Genomic DNA, 17,558 nt, shown 5'->3' with positions numbered 1-17,558 from the left:
TCTGTTACCAGTAAAAGTCCTGCACTGAAAATGTTACTCAAGCAAAAGTATGACTGTCAACATAAATCCTGTCACATTGTAAACATGATGTTTATTGCCTCATCATTCTTTGTATGTATTGTTTACTTTATATTTTTGCACTATTTAACTTATTGCTCAGTCTTTTTTTTGTCCTCGTTGAGCTATATGACTTGTCTTTCCCTGTGCAAATATATTGGGTGCAGTGTTTAAAGTGAAGTTCCTTGTCTGTGCACTCATACCTGTCCATTAACGCCAATCCTGATTCTCAAATATGAAAGTATAATCACGAAAATGCACTGAAGTATTAAAAGCACTCAACGCAGAAGATTGTGACTGATACAGCGTTGCTATTATACCATTAATATATTGATATAATAATATGAGACTGGAACTCATGATTCGTTTCATTCTGGATGAATCTGCGCATTATTTTCTCCATTAATCAATTGATTGATTTGTAAAATTAGAATACAATAATTCACTCAGACAGGAAGTGGAAATACAAAAGTGGTGTCAAATGGAAATACTTGGTTACAGTAAACACAATCTCAAGTCCTTTCAAGCTGACTCGATGTATTTATTTACACACTTGCAAAGAAAAGGGAAATTTCATCATATTTACATAACTCTCCTAAAATTTACTGTATTTCACTTAAACAGACAGCATGTGAAATAAGCATGTTGCACATAAATCTGATCAATGTGTGTAGATACTGTAACATTAAATCTTGACGTCACAGGAGCTGCAGTCAAGATCTGTTTTAGGTTGAAAATCATTTTAAAGTTGATCCTTGAAATAGAAGTTTGACAAAAGCAAATCAATACATATATAAATAAACACATTTTAAATTATCGTTCAGTCTGTTAGCTTATTGATTCATAATGTGGTCAGTAAAGACTTGATTTGTAAAATATTTAAAGTTTTCATGGTGGCAAAAATGGGTCGAAAAAATCTCAGGTTGAAGAAACGATCCTTAAGACAGATCGAATTAAGTTCACAACCGATGCCAAGAGTTTTCTGGACTCTAACAAATTATAGCTGGTGATAAAGTCCATTAACATCCAGTTTTACCTGCCCGTCACACCTGGACGTCGTGCCACAGCTAACATATCAGCTCTACTTCTTCCATTTCTACGCTCGAAAACAACGCCGATCCTCCGCGCATGCGTACATTCTAAAATACGATTTGCACAACGGTCCAACATCAAAGATGGCGGGAGCCTCCGACCCACTGGAGGACATGCTCTTCAATGAGGTGGATGAGAAAGCAGTTAGCGACTTAGTTGGCTCTCTGGAATCACAACTCGGCGATCGAAAGGTTCCCACTGCTTCATATTCCGACGGGAAACGGGAGGGAGCTCCGGCCGCTGTCAGCCAGTTCTCAGGGAAAGTGCGCGATCAAGTGGGGTCTCTGGAGCAGCCGCAACAAGGGCATCCAAAAGCGGGGTTAAACCAGGAACCCGGCGCTAATGAGCCGCTCTCCGGCAAAACTCTCACCTCCTCTACCTCCTCTGTCGGTGCCGGGGCCGTAATAACCGCTGGAGCTAGTCTGCAAACAGTTGGAGCATCTCCTCCCACTATTTCCCCCGTACCGGGACCCGTAACTTTGACCACTCAGTCCGCGGCTGCTAGCTTCCACCGGGCTGCCGTCCTGGGTCCGAGCGCGGCTCCCAGCACCAACATCGCCCCCGTGACGGAGGCGATCAGGACCGCTTCTCCCGGCTTACAAAGTTTAAACGGCAACACTGGAGCTGTAAAGTTGGTGAACTCGCCCGCTGCCCCTCCACCAGCCGGGGCCAGCACAGTCATCAGCACTGTCAGCGCTGGCAGCTCCACCATCATCGCTTCCATGGCTTCTCAGCCCAGCTTTCCTGTACCTCAGTCCTCAGTGGCGTCTCCCACTGGAACTTTGCAGAGGCACCCCAGCCCGGCCGCCAGCGTCGCCCAGAACGGTGTAGACCCAAAGGGTGCCCCCCTGGTGACCCAGGGTGCCCCCTCCCCTTCAGCCTCCACCTCTCAGGTCGTGAACCACAGCAACCCTCTGATGCACACCAAGGTGTTGGTGCCAAGCCAGCCTGTTTCTGGAAACTCTGTCATCCTGGCGAGTACCCCCCCGCCTGCTGTGGTCCAGTCCCCCGTCAGCCAGGCTCAGACCGGGACCAGTACGACTGTTGTCAGCCTGGCCGCCGCCGGGGTGAAGCCTGCGGTGAACGGAGTGGGCCAGCCCACGGTGGCCGTGGTGAGGCCGCCGGGCGCCCCCGTGGTGGCCACCTCCATCCAGCAGCAGAGACCCGGACTGGTGGCGAGCTCGACCCGAGCCGCTGCCCCTCAGCCAACGCTGGCGGTCCGGCCTCAGCAGCAGACCACCATCCAGCTGCCCCCCGGGTTCACCATGCCTCCTGGTGAGTGAACACAGGGGTCCCGCCTTGCACTCACCTGGTGGCTCACCTGTTGTTGAGGTTTGACCAAACTTCCTGCTGCACTGAAGGTTTTCTTCAGTCTGCTGAAGCTGTGATGCGTTTCCTGTCAGGTGACCAGAGGTGACATCGAGTCACATCAGTGTTGTCTACATTAGAGAAGTTTAGAAAGGACAGACTCCACCTCTGGCCTCCATCTTTGTTTGGAGTCACGACTTGATGAACGTGTCACAGATCTCATTCACGTTGCAGCAGACTGAATATTTTTCATCGCAGACTCGTTGATTCTGGAAACACCTTGAGAACAGCAGGAAGTGATGTCAGACCTCCTGTGGGCTTTGTAAACGTCATCAGGTGTTTTTCTGTAAATCAGACGTTCGGCAGGACAAACTGAGACTGAAGACCATCGTGAGAGAAAGGTGGTCGGCGTGTTGGCTGTGGATCTCAGAACATCAGACTCTCGTACGCCACAGCTCAGGCCTCCCGTCCAATCACTGATCAGCTGATCGTCTGAGGATTCATTGGGAATTATTTTCATAATCAAACGCTCTCTGGTTCAGTTTTTCACATGAGGATTTGCTGCTTTTCTTCGTCTTCATGATGATAAACCAGATATCTGTTTCTAACGAACATCTGAAGACATCAGCTTGGACTTCGGGGATTTTGATTTGAATGTATTTTCACTATTTTCTGACATTTCATCAACTAAACGATCAGTGGAATCACAGAGTTTCACTGTTTGTGATCAGAAAGATTCACTTGCTCATATTTTCTCCATTGATCTATGAAATGTTGGAAACAGTGAATGAAAAAGCCAGTTATAGTTTCCTGAAGCCCAGTGTGATGTCATCAGACCCTCGCTCAGCTCATGGGCTTTGAGGTCGGTGCGTTTCTGCGTGCTGACGGCTGCTTCCTGTTTCCTTCAGGTATGGTTCTGGTCCGGACTGAGACGGGTCAGCTGGTGATGGTCCCTCAGCAGGTCCTGGCCCAGGCTCAGGCCAAGACGCAGCAGGGCCAAACGGTGGCCAACATCACCCAGAGGCCCGTGACGCCGACGGCCGGCGGCACCATCCGGGTCAGCACCGCCACCACGGTAGGTCTGCTGCAGTCAGCGGCTGTTCTCAGCGCTGCGGCGTTCTGACCAACAGTTAGTGCGCCTCCTTTCTGCGCTCTGCTGCGTGTTTTAACACACTCCGGTCAGATTCACTCGCTGTGACGCTGATGGTCGACACAGCAGAGACGTTCAGGAAGCAGCTTCTCGACGTCTCACCTGTCCAGACGACAGGCGTCTCCTGTCAGCTGAGACGGACTCGTGCTGTTCACTCATCACAGATCATCTGTGAGGGAAGAAGCTCCACTCTGAGGCGTCCTCTCCACAGCTGATCTCACAGCAGTTTCAGGGTCACAGTCTGCTCTTAACCTTTCAGTCACATCAGATCAATCACTCAAACTTCATGGTTTTTAAAGACTGTGTGTGTGTGTGTGTGTGTGTGTGTGTGTGTGTGTGTGTGTGTGTGTGTGTGTGTGTGTGTGTGTGTGTGTGTGTGTGTTTTCACATCATCTCCTTGAACTGGAAATTTTTCATTTTATCGACCAAACAATTAACCAGTGAATTTAGAAAATAATCGTCAGAAGTTCCTGAAAATAATGTCAATCTGTCAAAATCAGTTGATTTGATTTCCACCAAACTCTGTCGTGTCCTGACGTGAACTCAGAGCTGCCAGGTCAGCTGCTCATGACCCGATGTCCCATGATGCTTTGCTGTGGCGTGGCGTCACTTGTCCTCCCTCTGTTGTCTGCAGGCTCCTCAGACCGTCCGCCTGGCCACCCCCGCTCAGCCCAGAATGGTTCAGTCTCCCTCCACCACCACTGTACAGGTGTGTTTCCGGTCTCCTCCTCCTCCTCTGCTTCACACACTCACCTGTGCTCAGACTCTGAGACTCTGCAGGTAAACACAGGTCTGTCTGGGTGCCACCAGCAGAGGGCGGCGGCCAAAAAACGCAGCCTGTCTGGTGAAAATCGAGACATCGTGCAGACGCTGCATTGGCCAATCAGATGCATGAAGGCGCACGTTCCTGATAGGTTGATTTGTCAGCTGTTTGGATGAAAAGAGGAAATCTTGGTCGTAGTTTAAACGTCTCAGTCGTGGTCGTAGTCGGAATCGTCATTGCTTCGGTCGTGTTTCCTCTCCTTGATGGTGTTTGTTGTTTCCCAGAAGGCCATCACGGTGGCGCCCGGCGGTGCGGCAGTGTCGGTGAAGATGACCACCCCTCAGAAGGCCCAGACGGTGATCACGGCGGGTGGGACGCCTGTGGCCAAGCCCGCCGTCGTCCCGTCCGCCCCCCTGACCAGCACGACGCCCGCCACGCCCGCTGGCAGGGTCACGGTGGTGTCCCAGGTGGAGTCACATTTCCTGTTTACGGAGCGGAGGTAGAAAAGTCACAGGACGCTCCTGAGAACACCTGCCTGACTCACCTGTGTTGTTTGCAGGAGATGCAAGAAAACGTGAAGAAATGCAAGAACTTCCTCGCCACGCTCATCAAGCTGGCGTCCCACAACTCCCCCTCCCCAGATACCTCCAAGAATGTGAAGGCCCTGGTGCAGGACCTGCTCGTGAGCTTTGTTCCTTCAGTTTCCTCCTCACGCTCACACCGTGTGTGACTGCGCTCTAACGCTGCTCTGTGTCTGTTCAGGACGCCAAGATCGAGCCCGAGGAGTTCACCACTCGGCTGCAGGCCGAGCTGAAGTCCTCCCCGCAGCCCTACCTCATCCCCTTCCTCAAGGTACGAGCCGGGCGGCGCCGCCAGCGCTGCTGCTGCTAATGCTGCCAGTGGTAATGCTACTGGTAGTACTGGTGTACTGGTGCCAGAGGTACCGCTGGTACTGGTACTGCTCCAGTTTGGTCATTTGGTCAATAACATGTCAGTGAATTATTATCAGCTGAACCTGATCTGATCCTCACCTGAGTTTGATTATTGATGATTGATCCTGGTTTGGTTGTTTTAAAGAGTCCAGACTGTTCTGGAATCAGTTGTAAATGTTGATAAATTAAACTTCTCCTTCCTCTCCTTCTTCTTCTCCTTCTTCTTCCTCTTCCTCTCCTTCTTCTCCTTCCTCTTCCTCTCCTTCTTCCTCCTCCTCTTCCTCTCCTTCTTCTTCTTCTCCTTCATCTTTGTGAGCATTCATCCCTTCATCACTGTCACTTCTGTAATCTCGAGGCGTTTGTCGCTCCACAGAAAAGCCTCCCCGCCCTGCGTCAGTCTCTGCTCAACAGCCAGCAGTCTCTGGTGACACCCACCCCCAGCACCTCCACGCCCCCCCTGGCCGCCCCCGGTTCCGTCACCGCCGCCGCCATCAGGCCGCGGCTGCCCGTCGGTCCGGCCGGCGGCGCCGTCAGACTGAACCCGCCTCTCACAAACACTCTGGTACGATCTGAGATCTTCAGGTTCACGATCAACAACGACCACGGAGAAACATTTAAGACGTTAACGTGACTTAAACCTTTCTCACCTGCAGGCTGTGGGCCGAGCAGGAGTGCAGACCGTGCAGACTCGCACACCTGTTGTCTTCAGTCAGACTCTCAGACCTCAAGGTGAGACTGCGGACCAATCGGTCGGGTCGGATCGTGTCCGTCGCAGCGCAGATTGTCTGACCTGCGGTTGGTGTTTGTCTCCTCAGGTACGCTCGTGAGGGGACCCACGGCCATCATTGGCAAAAGTCCTGTTCACCTGGCAGCTCAAGCCAATCAGAAGAAACTGAGTGACCCAGGGGGCGGGACGTTCAGGTGAAGCACAAACTCACTGGCAGGAATTAGTTTTGCACCTTTCAAACAAACAGGTCAAAGTGATTTAAGAAGGGAGAAAAAGACACATTCAGACATTTAAAACACACAAAATGGAAAAGAAAGCACAAAACAATAAAGCTGGAACCTGAAACGAGGAGAGCAGCTCAGGTCGAAGAGCTGGAGACCAAACGATGCTCGCTGACACTCTCTACTCTGAATGTCAGAACCCTGAGACAGGGAATCAAACTCACGACCATTTGAGACGACAGATCCAGACCAGTGACACAGCTCGATGGAACTGGTCTTCTTCTCCTCTGGTGTGAAGCACTGGGCGACGTTTCGTCCTGACTGGAGGATGAAGAGCTGGTTACTTCATCACAGTAATAATCTTCTAATGATCAGACTCAGAGTCTCGATGTTCTCTGACACATGACAACCTTTGATCTGCTCTGTGGATGAAGAGTCCGTCAGCGTAGACCTGCAGTTCACCGAGCAGCCACCAGAGGGCAGTGTGTGCACACGGCGCTGAGCGTCAGCACTTCCTGTTTGAGAGCAGGACAGTTTACTGATCCAGACCTGCACCAAATACATGAAAGTACATCAGAATACTTCAATACGTGAAACACACGGAACACATGAAATACCTTAGAATACTTCAAAGTACTTCAAGACATGAAACACAAGAAATACGTGGAAATACTTCAACATATGAAAATACTTCAAAGTACTTCAACACGTGAAATTACTGCAGTACATGAAACACTGAAGCATTTCAAAGTGTCATCATTGTTTGTTCGAGACGACACCAAAACCAGATTTTTACTTCCTGGTTTCTTCATGTGCTGATAAAGAATCAGGTTTCAGGACGAGGTTTTAGAACAGGTCTCAGGACCGGGTCTCAGGGCCAGGTTTTAGAAAAGGTCTCAGGACCAGGTCTCAGGCCTGCTGATATGTGTGTGAGCTCATTGTGTCGAGCCCACTAACCATCTCCCGGCCTCTCCGCTCTGCCTCTCTCCACCTCAGAGACGACGACGACATCAACGACGTGGCGTCCATGGCTGGCGTCAACCTCAACGAGGAGAACGCCCGCATCCTCGCGACCAGCTCGGAGCTCGTCGGCACAAAGATCCGATCCTGCAAAGACGAGTCCTTCCTGCCCACCGGCCTGCTGCACCGCCGCATCCTGGACACAGGTACTGTCGCTGCACAGGCGCTCCTCTTTTCTCTTCCTCAGGTGAACATTTGTACTGAAGAGTTTTAGCGTTCTAAGGTCAAAGGTGGAGCTGCAGAGGAGCTCGGAAAGAAACATCCACCATCCAGACCTTTGTGTTGAAGAGTGAGATCCTTTGTGTTCAAGCAGAAGCAGCTGAAGCCACCAGACTCCATTCAGAAAAACAGTCATTTGATCATCATAAAACTCAACAGAAACAAAATAAAACCCACTAAAACCTTGTTGGTGGGTGGGAAACTGTCAGAAACCTTCTTCGCTCCATGTGAGAGCGTTGTGCAGATGTTCACCTGATGTCTCTCCTCTTGTCTCCAGCAAAGAAGCTCGGGGTGACCGAGGTGCCGCTGGAGGTGGTGAACTTCATCTCTCACGCCACCCAGTCCAGACTGCGCTCCCTGCTGGAGAAGGTCTCAGCCGTCGCTCAGCATCGCACAGACGGCGGAAAGGTAAGAAACGCACATGCTGAGGTTCGTCACCGAGTGTTTCACAGGCTGGAGAGGAGTGGAGTGGAGAAGAAACCGTGTTTCTGAAGGTGACTTTGTGCTCAGGTTCATGTTTTTTTTTTGGGGCTCTACTAGACGAGGCTTTGACTCACATCCACACCTGTATTCACACGCTCTGCTCTGATTGGTCAGGCACAGCAAGCCTTTGCAAACACAAAGATTTGATGGAGGCGAGTTAAAGTCATGTCACAGAGGAGTCAGTGTGGTTTGACTAACCATCTTCTTCCTCTGTCCTCGTCCTCCTCGTCTTCGTCAGGATGAAGAGCATCACGAACAGACGTCGGACGTTCGCTCTCAGCTTCGTTTCTTCGAGCAGCTGGAGCGAATGGAGAAGCAGAGGAAAGATGAACAAGAGCGAGAGATTCTGCTGAAGGCTGCCAAGGTACACACACACACGCGCACACACACGCATGCACACACACACACGCACACACACGCATGCACGCGCACACACACACACACATCAGAACACACGTTCCGTCTGACATGTTCGCTCCAATCAGAGGACAGAACACGCGTTCCATTACATTGTTATCATTGTATCTTTATATAAACACATTATTCTTGATGAATGAGTGATGGTTGCTGTTTTTAGCCCTCACAAATAATCTGTTCCGTCCGTTTTATATTCATACTGCTTCCTTTATCTTGTGTTTCTTCGTCCGTTGAGGCTGAAAAGGGAAAATAGGTCAGAGTTCAGTTCCTCGTGTTTCCACATCAGCACTGAGCCGTGAGCAGACGTCTGGAGTGGAAATCAGATAAAGTCTGACTGATGTGTTTGTGTTTAACTTCCAGAGTCGCGCCAGACAAGAAGATCCTGAACAGGCTCGCCTGAAGCAGAAGGCTAAAGAGGTACGTTTGGAGTACAAACACGAGTCGTCCAGCAGCCTCACCTGCAGGTCCATTTAACACCTGATCCAGAGCAGTAGAGCTTAGTCAAGAAATGAAGTAGAGCTCAGTCAAGAAAGGATGAGATTTTGGTTTTACTAGCATTTAGCTCAAAGCACAGCTGTGGCTCACTGCAGCCTCACAGAGCTGCTAGCATGGCTGTAGACACTGAGTGCACAGGAGGCACAGTGTGAGCAGGAGGCTAGCAGCAGCAAGCTACCAACTGCATGTTAACAGCAGCAGGCTAGCAGCAGCAGACTAGCAACAGCATGCTTACAGCAGCAGGCTAGCAGCAGCAGCATGCTCACAGCAGCAGGCTAGCAGTGGCATGCTAACAGCAGCAGGCTAGCAGCAACAGCAGCAGCTTCAGTCTCCATCAGTGATCCTCAGAGGTGACAGCCAGGTGCTGGAATCAGTGGCCTCAGGCAAACCCAGAGTCCAGCAGAGTTCAGAGGTCGTTACCCATAAGTCTCTGATGAAGACTGAGCCAAGTGGAGGCATGTCAGAGCTGGGGCTGGGCGATATGGCAAAAGATACGATCACGATAATTTCTCACAATGTTGAATTGGATAACGCTGCCAGTTTGAAGAGGATCCTGATCATGACTGAAGCCTGAAGGACGCAGAGAGCTCCTTAGTGATATTTCTACATTATTAGCATGAAAATAAAATAACCAAAACATGAAATTGTGCAAACATGGCTTGGTTCAGAATATATTTTTGCTAAGAGAAAATATTGAATGACATCTAAATGTCAGCCTTTGACTTTGAAAACATGCTTATCTGCCTTCACAACACGATACCAGTCAGTGTCTTCTAACTTATTAACTTCTGTGAAACAAAGCGAGTCAGAACACGTCCGGAGGGTTTCTTCATGAAGCTCAGCTGCTCTTTAACAAATGTTTGGAAGTTAATCAGACCAACATTTAACAAACCAACCAGTGAGTCTTCATCACTGACCTCTTTTCTCGTCTAAAACTGAAAAATACTGTTAGAAAACACTTCTGGATAAACAGAAATCTCACCGTTTGTGTCATCTGACACACGAGCTGCTAACACGAGCCGCTAATACGAGCCGCTAACACACCAGCAGCTAACACGAACCACTAACACACAAGCTGCTAACACGAGCTGCTAACACGAGCCGCTAACATGAGCCGCTAACACACAAACTGCTAACACGAGCTGCTAACACGAGCCGCTAACACGAGCTGCTAACACATGAGCTGCTAACACACGAGCTGCTAACACATGAGCTGCTAACACGAGCTGCTAACACATGAGCTGCTAACACACGAGCTGCTAACACGAGCCGCTAACACGAGCTGCTAACACATGAGCTGCTAACACGAGCTGCTAACACACGAGCTGCTAACACATGAGCTGCTAACACGAGCTGCTAACACATGAGCTGCTAACACACGAGCTGCTAACACGAGCCGCTAACACGAGCTGCTAACACATGAGCTGCTAACACGAGCTGCTAACACACGAGCTGCTAACACATGAGCTGCTAACACGAGCTGCTAACACATGAGCTGCTAACACGAGCTGCTAACACACGAGCTGCTAACATGAGCCGCTAACATGAGCCGCTAACACGAGCCGCTAACACACAAGCTGCTAACCCGAGCTTCTAACGGCTAATTTAGCAGACTGTTAATGGAGACATTTTGACTAAATGTAAACAAATCTGTACTAAAGAAGCAAGACATTGTACTTCCTGTTTACATCCCCAAAGCATCATGGGAACAGTAGTTATACTACTTAGAGCAACATTATCCCCCAAAAGAAGAAAAGCTTATCCCCATTGTCCCGTTGGTTAATCTTAAACATGAATAATCGATGTTTGCAGTCTTCATGACCTCCCGTCTCTCCATCCTCCTCCTCAGATGCAGCAGCAGGAGTTGGCTCAGATGCGGCAACGAGACGCCAACCTCACGGCTCTCGCCGCCATCGGGCCGCGTAAGAAACGCAAGCTGGACTCACCGGGAGGCGCCTCAGCCGGCACGGAGGTGAGGCATGCGGAGAACGATGTGCTGAGTGTGTGTGTGTGTGTGTGTGTGTGTGTGTGTGTGTGTGTGTGTGTGTGTGTGTGTGTGTGTGTGTGTGTGTGTGTGTGTGTGTGTGTGTGTGCATGTGTGTGTGTGTGTGCATGCGCGCGTGCGTGTGTGTGTGTGTGTGTGCGTGCGTGTGCGTGTTCACTGGTGTTTGTCAGGGTGAGTCTGCAGCGTTAAAGCTTTTCAGGGTTAAACAGACACTGAGACACTGCAGCTGTGCAGGTAGAGCTCCCCAAATGTCCTGGATTAGCATCTGTGTGTGTGTGTGTGTGTGTGTGTGTGTGTGTGTGTGTGTGTGTGTGTCTGCTGCATGATGACTGCAGAGAAACACATTCTCATGACCTTTTCCATCAAAATACACACACACACGCACACACACACTAATCCAGGCAGTGACTGTGACCAAAGTTGAGTGAAGGGGGTCAGTGTCTGCCTGGAGCTTTGTTGTGGGTTGTTGTGACTCCCCCTCCCCCCCTGGGCAGCCATACATTCAGCTCTGCAGAAATGAGCTCGAGGCTGGGTGTTTGAGGGGTGGGGGGGGTCGTGGCCTGAGGGCGATGCCTGCCTCGTGCTCACCCCGCCCTCGCTCACATGCTCTCTCTCTCCCCACACATCCCGCCTGAGGCTCGCCCCCCAGCAGTCCCAGACAAAGGCAGCAGAGCGACGGGGGTAGGGGGGGGGTGGGGGTGGAAATCCAACATTTCAGGGGGTCGATTAAGCCTCTGACGGAGGGCAATGAACTCTGGGACATGTGAGCTATGTGCTGGCCTGTAGTCAGTAATGTAGCTGCGTCAGTCAGGTTTGTGTGTTCATCGTCTGCATGTTACAACTGACTCTGGGTCTGTCACAGCTGCAGCAAATACAGCTGGACCAGTTTGTACAGAGGAGCTGTGTCCACAGCGTCCACAGTGTCCACAGCTCTGGGAAAGTCTTGAATTCAGCTCCTTTAGAGGAGACGAAAACCTTAAATCTGCATCAGCTGACTGTTTTTGGCCACTTGGGGGCAGCAGATTCAAGTCTTGATCTTGAGTTTCATCCAATCGAGGCTCAGACTTTCACAGGAAAAGGTGAACACATGAACGAACGCTCGTCCCCGTCCTGCTGTGTGAGTCAAAACAGCCAGTGGACCTGATTCTCCAGTCGGTGCCATTAAAGCACCACAGAAGAAGAGACAACGAGCAGATGTGTCGGTGTGTTCAGGCTGCAGCCTCCTCATCCTCGAGTGACGTTCGGGTCACATGATTCACGGACGTCACTGTTTGTTCGCTCGGCCTGTTTCTGTTTTTGTTCACACAGCAGCTTCTTCTTCAGCACAAACGTTCTGGTGTTCTCGAGCCTCCTGCCGCTGCCTCGCTCTGATCCGCCCTCGGGCCGCCGCAGGCCGCCCTTTAGCTCCCGACTGCAGGCCCGATCAGGCTTCAGATAGTCCGTCCTCCCCCGCCCTCCCCCGCTGCCCCGGGGCCTCAGCCTGTTATGAATACATGCTAGCAACGCAGCAGCTTTGTTATTCCCAGAGAAAAAAACAATAAACAACCTGCTTTACCTTTCAGCGTCCTGAGGTCGACCGCAGGCTGTCCGCCGCAGCCTCTGCTGCTTCAACGCCTCAGAGTGAAACCATTCCTGTTCAGTGACCGAGCTGGAAGTCTGAGGGAATAATATTTATTATTGTTTCCCTGCAGTGCACAAGAATCACTCCTGATAATGTATTTAATGCAGGCTGGACCCAGATCAGTGACAGGACGTGAGTGGGTGGATGAACCAGTTCAGCCTCGTTGTGGCTGCAGGAAACTGATGTGAGATCAGTTCTGTCTGCTGACAGCAGAAACACTCTGGTTGTTCTCTTTGGTGGAGTCCAGACCACAGATGTGTTAATGGACGCGATGTAGCGCCTCCACCCGAGTGTTGGTTTGTCCTGCTGGTCACTCGTGGTACTGCAGTGAAATGTCCCAGTAATCATTTTCCCATAGACCTCCTACATAGGACGTCTGTCAGGACGCCTCCAACTGAGTTTGTCAAACTTTCACAGAAAAGAGATTTATGGGAGTTTGGAGCAAATGATTTGATTTATTATTTCAGGTTAGTGTGTGTGTGTGCGCACGTGTCTGTAGACTGGTATCAATGTGTGTGTGTGTGTGTGTGTGTGTGTGTGTGTGTGTGTGTGTGTGTGTGTGTGTGTGTGTGTCTCCCCCTCTCCCTCTCCGTCTCTGTCTTACTCGCTCTCTCTCTCCCTGTCTCTACCTCCTTCTCCCAGTCTTACTCTCCCTCTGTCCCCCCATCTCTGTCCCTATCTGTCTCTCCCTCTCCCTGTCTCTGTCCCTGTCTTCCTCTCTCTCCCTCCCTCTCCCTGTCTTGCTCCCCCCGTCCCTGTCTGTCTCTGTGTGTTGGCGTGTCCTCGGGCCGTGTGGCTTCATAATGCTCTGATTGTGTTCCTGTGTGGACCTGGAGCTTCATTCCTTTCCTCTGCTGTCAGCTCTGCCTGCAGGCTGCCGCTCTGAGCTCAGCTTGTCTCTCTGCCTGTCTCTCCGTCAGTCTGTCTCTCCGTCTGTCACTCTGTCTGTCTGTGCGTCGAGCTCAGAGCGAGAGACGGCGAACTGCATCTGCACGCTGAGAAAACTGTGATTCAGTGGCGCTTAAACAACAGATTAATGTCAGAATGAGCACAAAATGAAACGTCTCGTATCTGTCGGACCGTCGGAGGAGACGTCCCTGAAGGACGCCATCAGCGCTCATTGTTGTCTCAGCCTTCAGGCTCTGCTCAGAGAGGAAATACAAGCTCAGTTGTCTCTGCAGCAGTTTGCTCTTCATCGTCACGATCACGTGGGAAACCAGCGAAAAGTGGTTCATTTCATGTTCAGCTCTGAACTCTATTCTTGTTATTCACCATCAGGTAAACTGGTCCCAGTGATCCCAGGCTCCGCCCACAGCCAGGCACCATGTTTCACCTCAGGGTTGATTCAGGGAACTGCTGACTCACACGTAGTCCTTTTCAAACACTGCTTCGTCTCACAGTCTTTGGCCCGTTGAGCTCGCCTCGGGACGTTTCGGCAGCCTGGGAAGAAACGCTCCGAGTCACTGCCGCCGCTGTGAACCGACTCACTGTTTGTTTAACGTACAGTGTTGGGAAAGAGGGCCTGTTGGAGCAACATCTCTGACAGAGCAGAGGAGTCGTGTTTGAGTGATAGCTGCAGGGCCGGGTGTTACCTGGCCTCAGGCTGCAGACACACCTGAGACATGAAGGCGTGGTGATCCTCCTGCAGGTCTGGACTCACTGAGTGATTAAACTAGTGTGGGAGATTTCATTAATGCTGCTAATGATGGTTCAGGACCAGGGGTTCTCAGAGTCTGGATGACTGAGTGCCAGCCTATGATTGAGGGCTGCGCCCATCGGCTTGTTGTGGATTTGTGTTTGGTCTCACGACGGCGTCTAACTTTAAATTCCTTTGCAGACAAGGCTGATCACTTAATCTGATCTGAAGTCAGAGTTGATCCTCCTGTGCTCCTCGGCCGTAGAGCATTTCCTCGATCAGTGTTAAACTTCAGCTAACAGCACATTTTCCCTCTGATGTCCTCCAGCTGCTCTGCTTCAGCTCGGGACAAAATAGCTTTACTTGTCGCTAAAGTAACCGCTAACTGCCGCTAACTAGCATCTCCCAGTGAACACAACTGGGATTGAACACAACCTCAGAGACCAACGGAGGCCGTTTGACCACAGAGAACAGTGTGACAGCTCTGAGAGGATGAGGAGTTCCCTGATTGACAGACAGCTTAGTCTTTCCTAAACTAGCCGCTAACAGCTCAGCTAGCCGTACAGTTAGCGGCCCGAGTGCTGGAAACCAAAACCTCCGCGTCCGAGGGTTTGACAAAATAAGAGAAATAAATCCAACACTGACTGCAGCTTCAAATATTCCTAAAAGCCCCAAAAAGTTGGCAAATACTAACTGAACGATCCACGAAGTGTTAACGTGCTGCGGAAATAAAGAGCTGAGTGAATCTGAGCCAAAACCATTTGTAGGAACGATTGTTGTGCTAAAAGCTTCAGAGTCTGCTGCATTCATGGTCCTCTGGTCTGGTTCTCTGACTTCAGCCTCCCTCCTCAGCCCCTGGAGGCCGACCCTGCTACCCAGACTCAGTCTAACGCTCCTCTGTCTCCTCCCTCAGGTGGCTTCAGGCTCGGGCGCAGGCTCCTCCTCGGCCGCCTCCTCCCGCCAGCAGCTCCGCCAGCGGATCACACGAGTTAACCTCAGGGACTTCATCTTCTGTCTGGAGCAGGACCGCTCCACAGCTCGCTCTCTAATGCTGTACAAGGCGCTGCTGAAATGAGGAGTCCCTCCAGGAAGAGCACTCGGCCCACTGCAGATCACAAACTGGATCACACTTCGACCTCCAGCCCTCGTGTCCCCAAACGTGTCTCACCATGACGGTTAATGTCGGCCTGAGTCTTCGTTTAACCTTCTGTTTGTCTTCTGGACCCACCTGAACCCACGCCTCTAGTTTTATGTCTCTTGGTGTTCTGTGAACAGGATGTCTCACTTTTAGCTCATTCGGCTGCCTAGCTTTAGACCGCACCGTACTTTTCAGTCCCATGTTTGTTCAAATTGAGCTTGATTTAATGTCCAAGTCACACCAGGAAGGTTTGGTTCTGTCGTCTTTGGTGATGTAGTGACTACTTGCAGGCTAGTTGGTCAACTACTGTAGCTTGTAAGCTAACTGCTAACTTGCTAGGTGACCGGGCTGGTGCAATAGCTCTCTGGGCTTGTCACCATGTGCTTGCTGTGGCTCTATTCAGAACTTCATCCCATAGGAAGTGATTGAAGAGGGAAAAGAAAGCTGTCCGAGCTATCAGTTAGCATGCTCATTAGCTCCTTAGCTTAGCTTGGTCAGTAACAGAACAATAAGCTGCACTATAAACAAATCACAACCAGAATTTTTTTCCTACCATCTTCTTCCTTGTCAAAACCTGGCGCCTACATTACCCACAATGCAACCGGACCTCCAACAGCTGAGTGAAGGTCCTCGGTCAGACTTCAGCTCCCTGTGGAGACATAAAGGCTTTATACTTCTTTGAAACATATGCAGTAGAACAGCTGGGAACTCGTGAGGCGGGAAATGACTGGAGCTCAACAGATTTCACACAAACATGTTGAAAAGAACGACGTGCAGGTCTGAAACTAGACACCCTGAGGAGTCCAGACCGCGACGTACACTGATCCTGGAGCTGCTGACGGGATCGTTGACGAGCTGTCGACTCCAGCGCTGTACCTGATCAGGTGCCTTCGAGTCTCGTCTTTGTTCACGGCTCCATCGAGACGTTCTGTCCGTTTGTTTCCACTCAGGACGCCGGGCTCACGGACGCTCACCTTTCTGTTTTTAACCTTTCTGACGTCGCTCGTCACTCTTCAACCATCGCTCTGCATTTTAAGTCGTCCGCCGCGAAAATGATGAGGAAGTTTTATTCAGCAACATGTTGTCGATGGTTGTCGGAGGAATGTTCACCGCAAGAACTGTGAAGCTTCGATGGTCGAATGAACGGGACGAAACGTTTGTTAGATCAGTGTGTGTGTGTGTGAGTGTGCGTGTGTGTTGACAGCCGACACATTTTAAAGGTTTAAGGAATAATTCAACATTTAGGAAATTCTTTTCTTTTCATGCTCGGATTGACACTCACTCTCGGCTGTTAGCTTAGCTTAGCATAAAGACTGGAAACGGGGGGAAACAGCTAGCCGGGCTCCATCCAGAGGGAACAGGAGCAGCTGTAAGATCCCGGTTTAACACGTCCCATCTGGTCTGTTTGATCTGGTTTTACTGGAGGGTTTGAGTGTGTCGGCTGCTGTCATCGTCCAGCGTTCTGCATCAAAGACTCTTCGACTGAACTCCAGTGAAAACAAAGAAACCAGATAAAACGTGAATCGGAGCGTTCGAGCTGCTTAGTTTCCTTCAGACAGAGCCAGGCTAGCTGACTTTATGCTAAGCTACGCGGCTCCTGGCTGTAGCTTGGTATCAGCGCCTGACTCAGAGAGGAAGAGGAGGATTCCTGTAGATGTTGAACTCTTCCGCTCGCTGACAGTTTTTGTTTCAGTCATCAGGGAGCTGGTTCTCCGACCGTGATCTCACTCAGGCTGTGTTCATGAAGGCAAACAGACATAAAGCTTTAGATCAAACGACATTCCTGCAGTCCCCTCCTCTTCATCCTCCTCCTCCCCCTCGTGCTGACGTGCGAATGAGTTAGCGTTCGGCTCAGCTTCTGAAAGTCGACCTCGTGCTGTTGAACTCGCTCGTTCGTCAGAAGTTGAAAATGCAGTTTCGCTTCACAGTTTGCTGATGAAAGTTTTTAAGATGACTTTTTTGGAAAGGTGTGTACATTAAAGGTTTTTAACGCTTTAAATGTCTTTCTCCCCTCATATCGGGCATTTGGTTTGTATAGTATATAGCTCTAACTGCTAACTGAAGCTGTGGTGTATGTACTGTATATTCAGTCAGAGTCCAGGTCTTCAGACGCCCGGATTATGTATCATCTGTTGGAAGGACACAATTTTTGCGACTATTTATATTTCCTACATTCTGTATTCAATCCTGATGCATTTCAGGCAATGCAATTTTACAGTTGTTTGTACCTTTGCAAAAAAAAAATGAAATAAAGGAGATGATAAAGAAGCAGGT

At 50.3% G+C, this 17,558-nt stretch overlaps 1 protein-coding gene across 2 annotated transcripts; it reads left to right on the top strand.

The window, feature by feature from the left end:
• The first annotated feature begins 1,232 nt into the window (after nt 1-1,232).
• On the top strand, nt 1,233-17,532 carry LOC139337499 (transcription initiation factor TFIID subunit 4-like). Of its 2 annotated transcripts, none has more exons than XM_070972102.1 (15): nt 1,233-2,424; nt 3,366-3,532; nt 4,242-4,316; nt 4,658-4,837; nt 4,930-5,052; nt 5,133-5,222; nt 5,676-5,864; nt 5,956-6,031; nt 6,118-6,223; nt 7,247-7,416; nt 7,767-7,897; nt 8,211-8,336; nt 8,750-8,806; nt 10,734-10,856; nt 15,060-17,532. In XM_070972102.1, the coding sequence occupies exons 1-15, from the start codon at nt 1,233-1,235 to the stop codon at nt 15,219-15,221; spliced, it is 2,967 nt and encodes a 988-aa protein (XP_070828203.1). In that variant the 3' UTR covers nt 15,222-17,532. The 2 variants fall into 2 exon arrangements, with proteins under 2 accessions (XP_070828203.1, XP_070828202.1); XM_070972101.1 differs by having other exon boundaries at nt 4,655-4,837.
• The last annotated feature ends 26 nt before the right edge of the window (nt 17,533-17,558 follow it).

The sequence above is a fragment of the Chaetodon trifascialis genome, chromosome 10, assembly GCF_039877785.1.
Source record: "Chaetodon trifascialis isolate fChaTrf1 chromosome 10, fChaTrf1.hap1, whole genome shotgun sequence".
In the NCBI taxonomy this organism is placed as follows: domain Eukaryota; kingdom Metazoa; phylum Chordata; class Actinopteri; order Chaetodontiformes; family Chaetodontidae; genus Chaetodon; species Chaetodon trifascialis.
Note: the sequence above shows the minus strand (reverse complement) of the source record. Positions and strands in the feature narration are given on the sequence as shown.

What these genes read in the sequence shown, in the direction of transcription:
- LOC139337499 (XM_070972101.1), top strand. Translation starts at nt 1,233, where the DNA reads ATGGCGGGAGCCTCCGACCCACTGGAGGACATGCTCTTCAATGAGGTG. An exon ending in CGGGTTCACCATGCCTCCTG is followed by an intron (nt 2,425 to 3,365) that starts GTGAGTGAACAC and finishes TGTTTCCTTCAG; the next exon opens with GTATGGTTCTGGTCCGGACT. An exon ending in TTCTGCTGAAGGCTGCCAAG is followed by an intron (nt 8,337 to 8,749) that starts GTACACACACAC and finishes TTTAACTTCCAG; the next exon opens with AGTCGCGCCAGACAAGAAGA.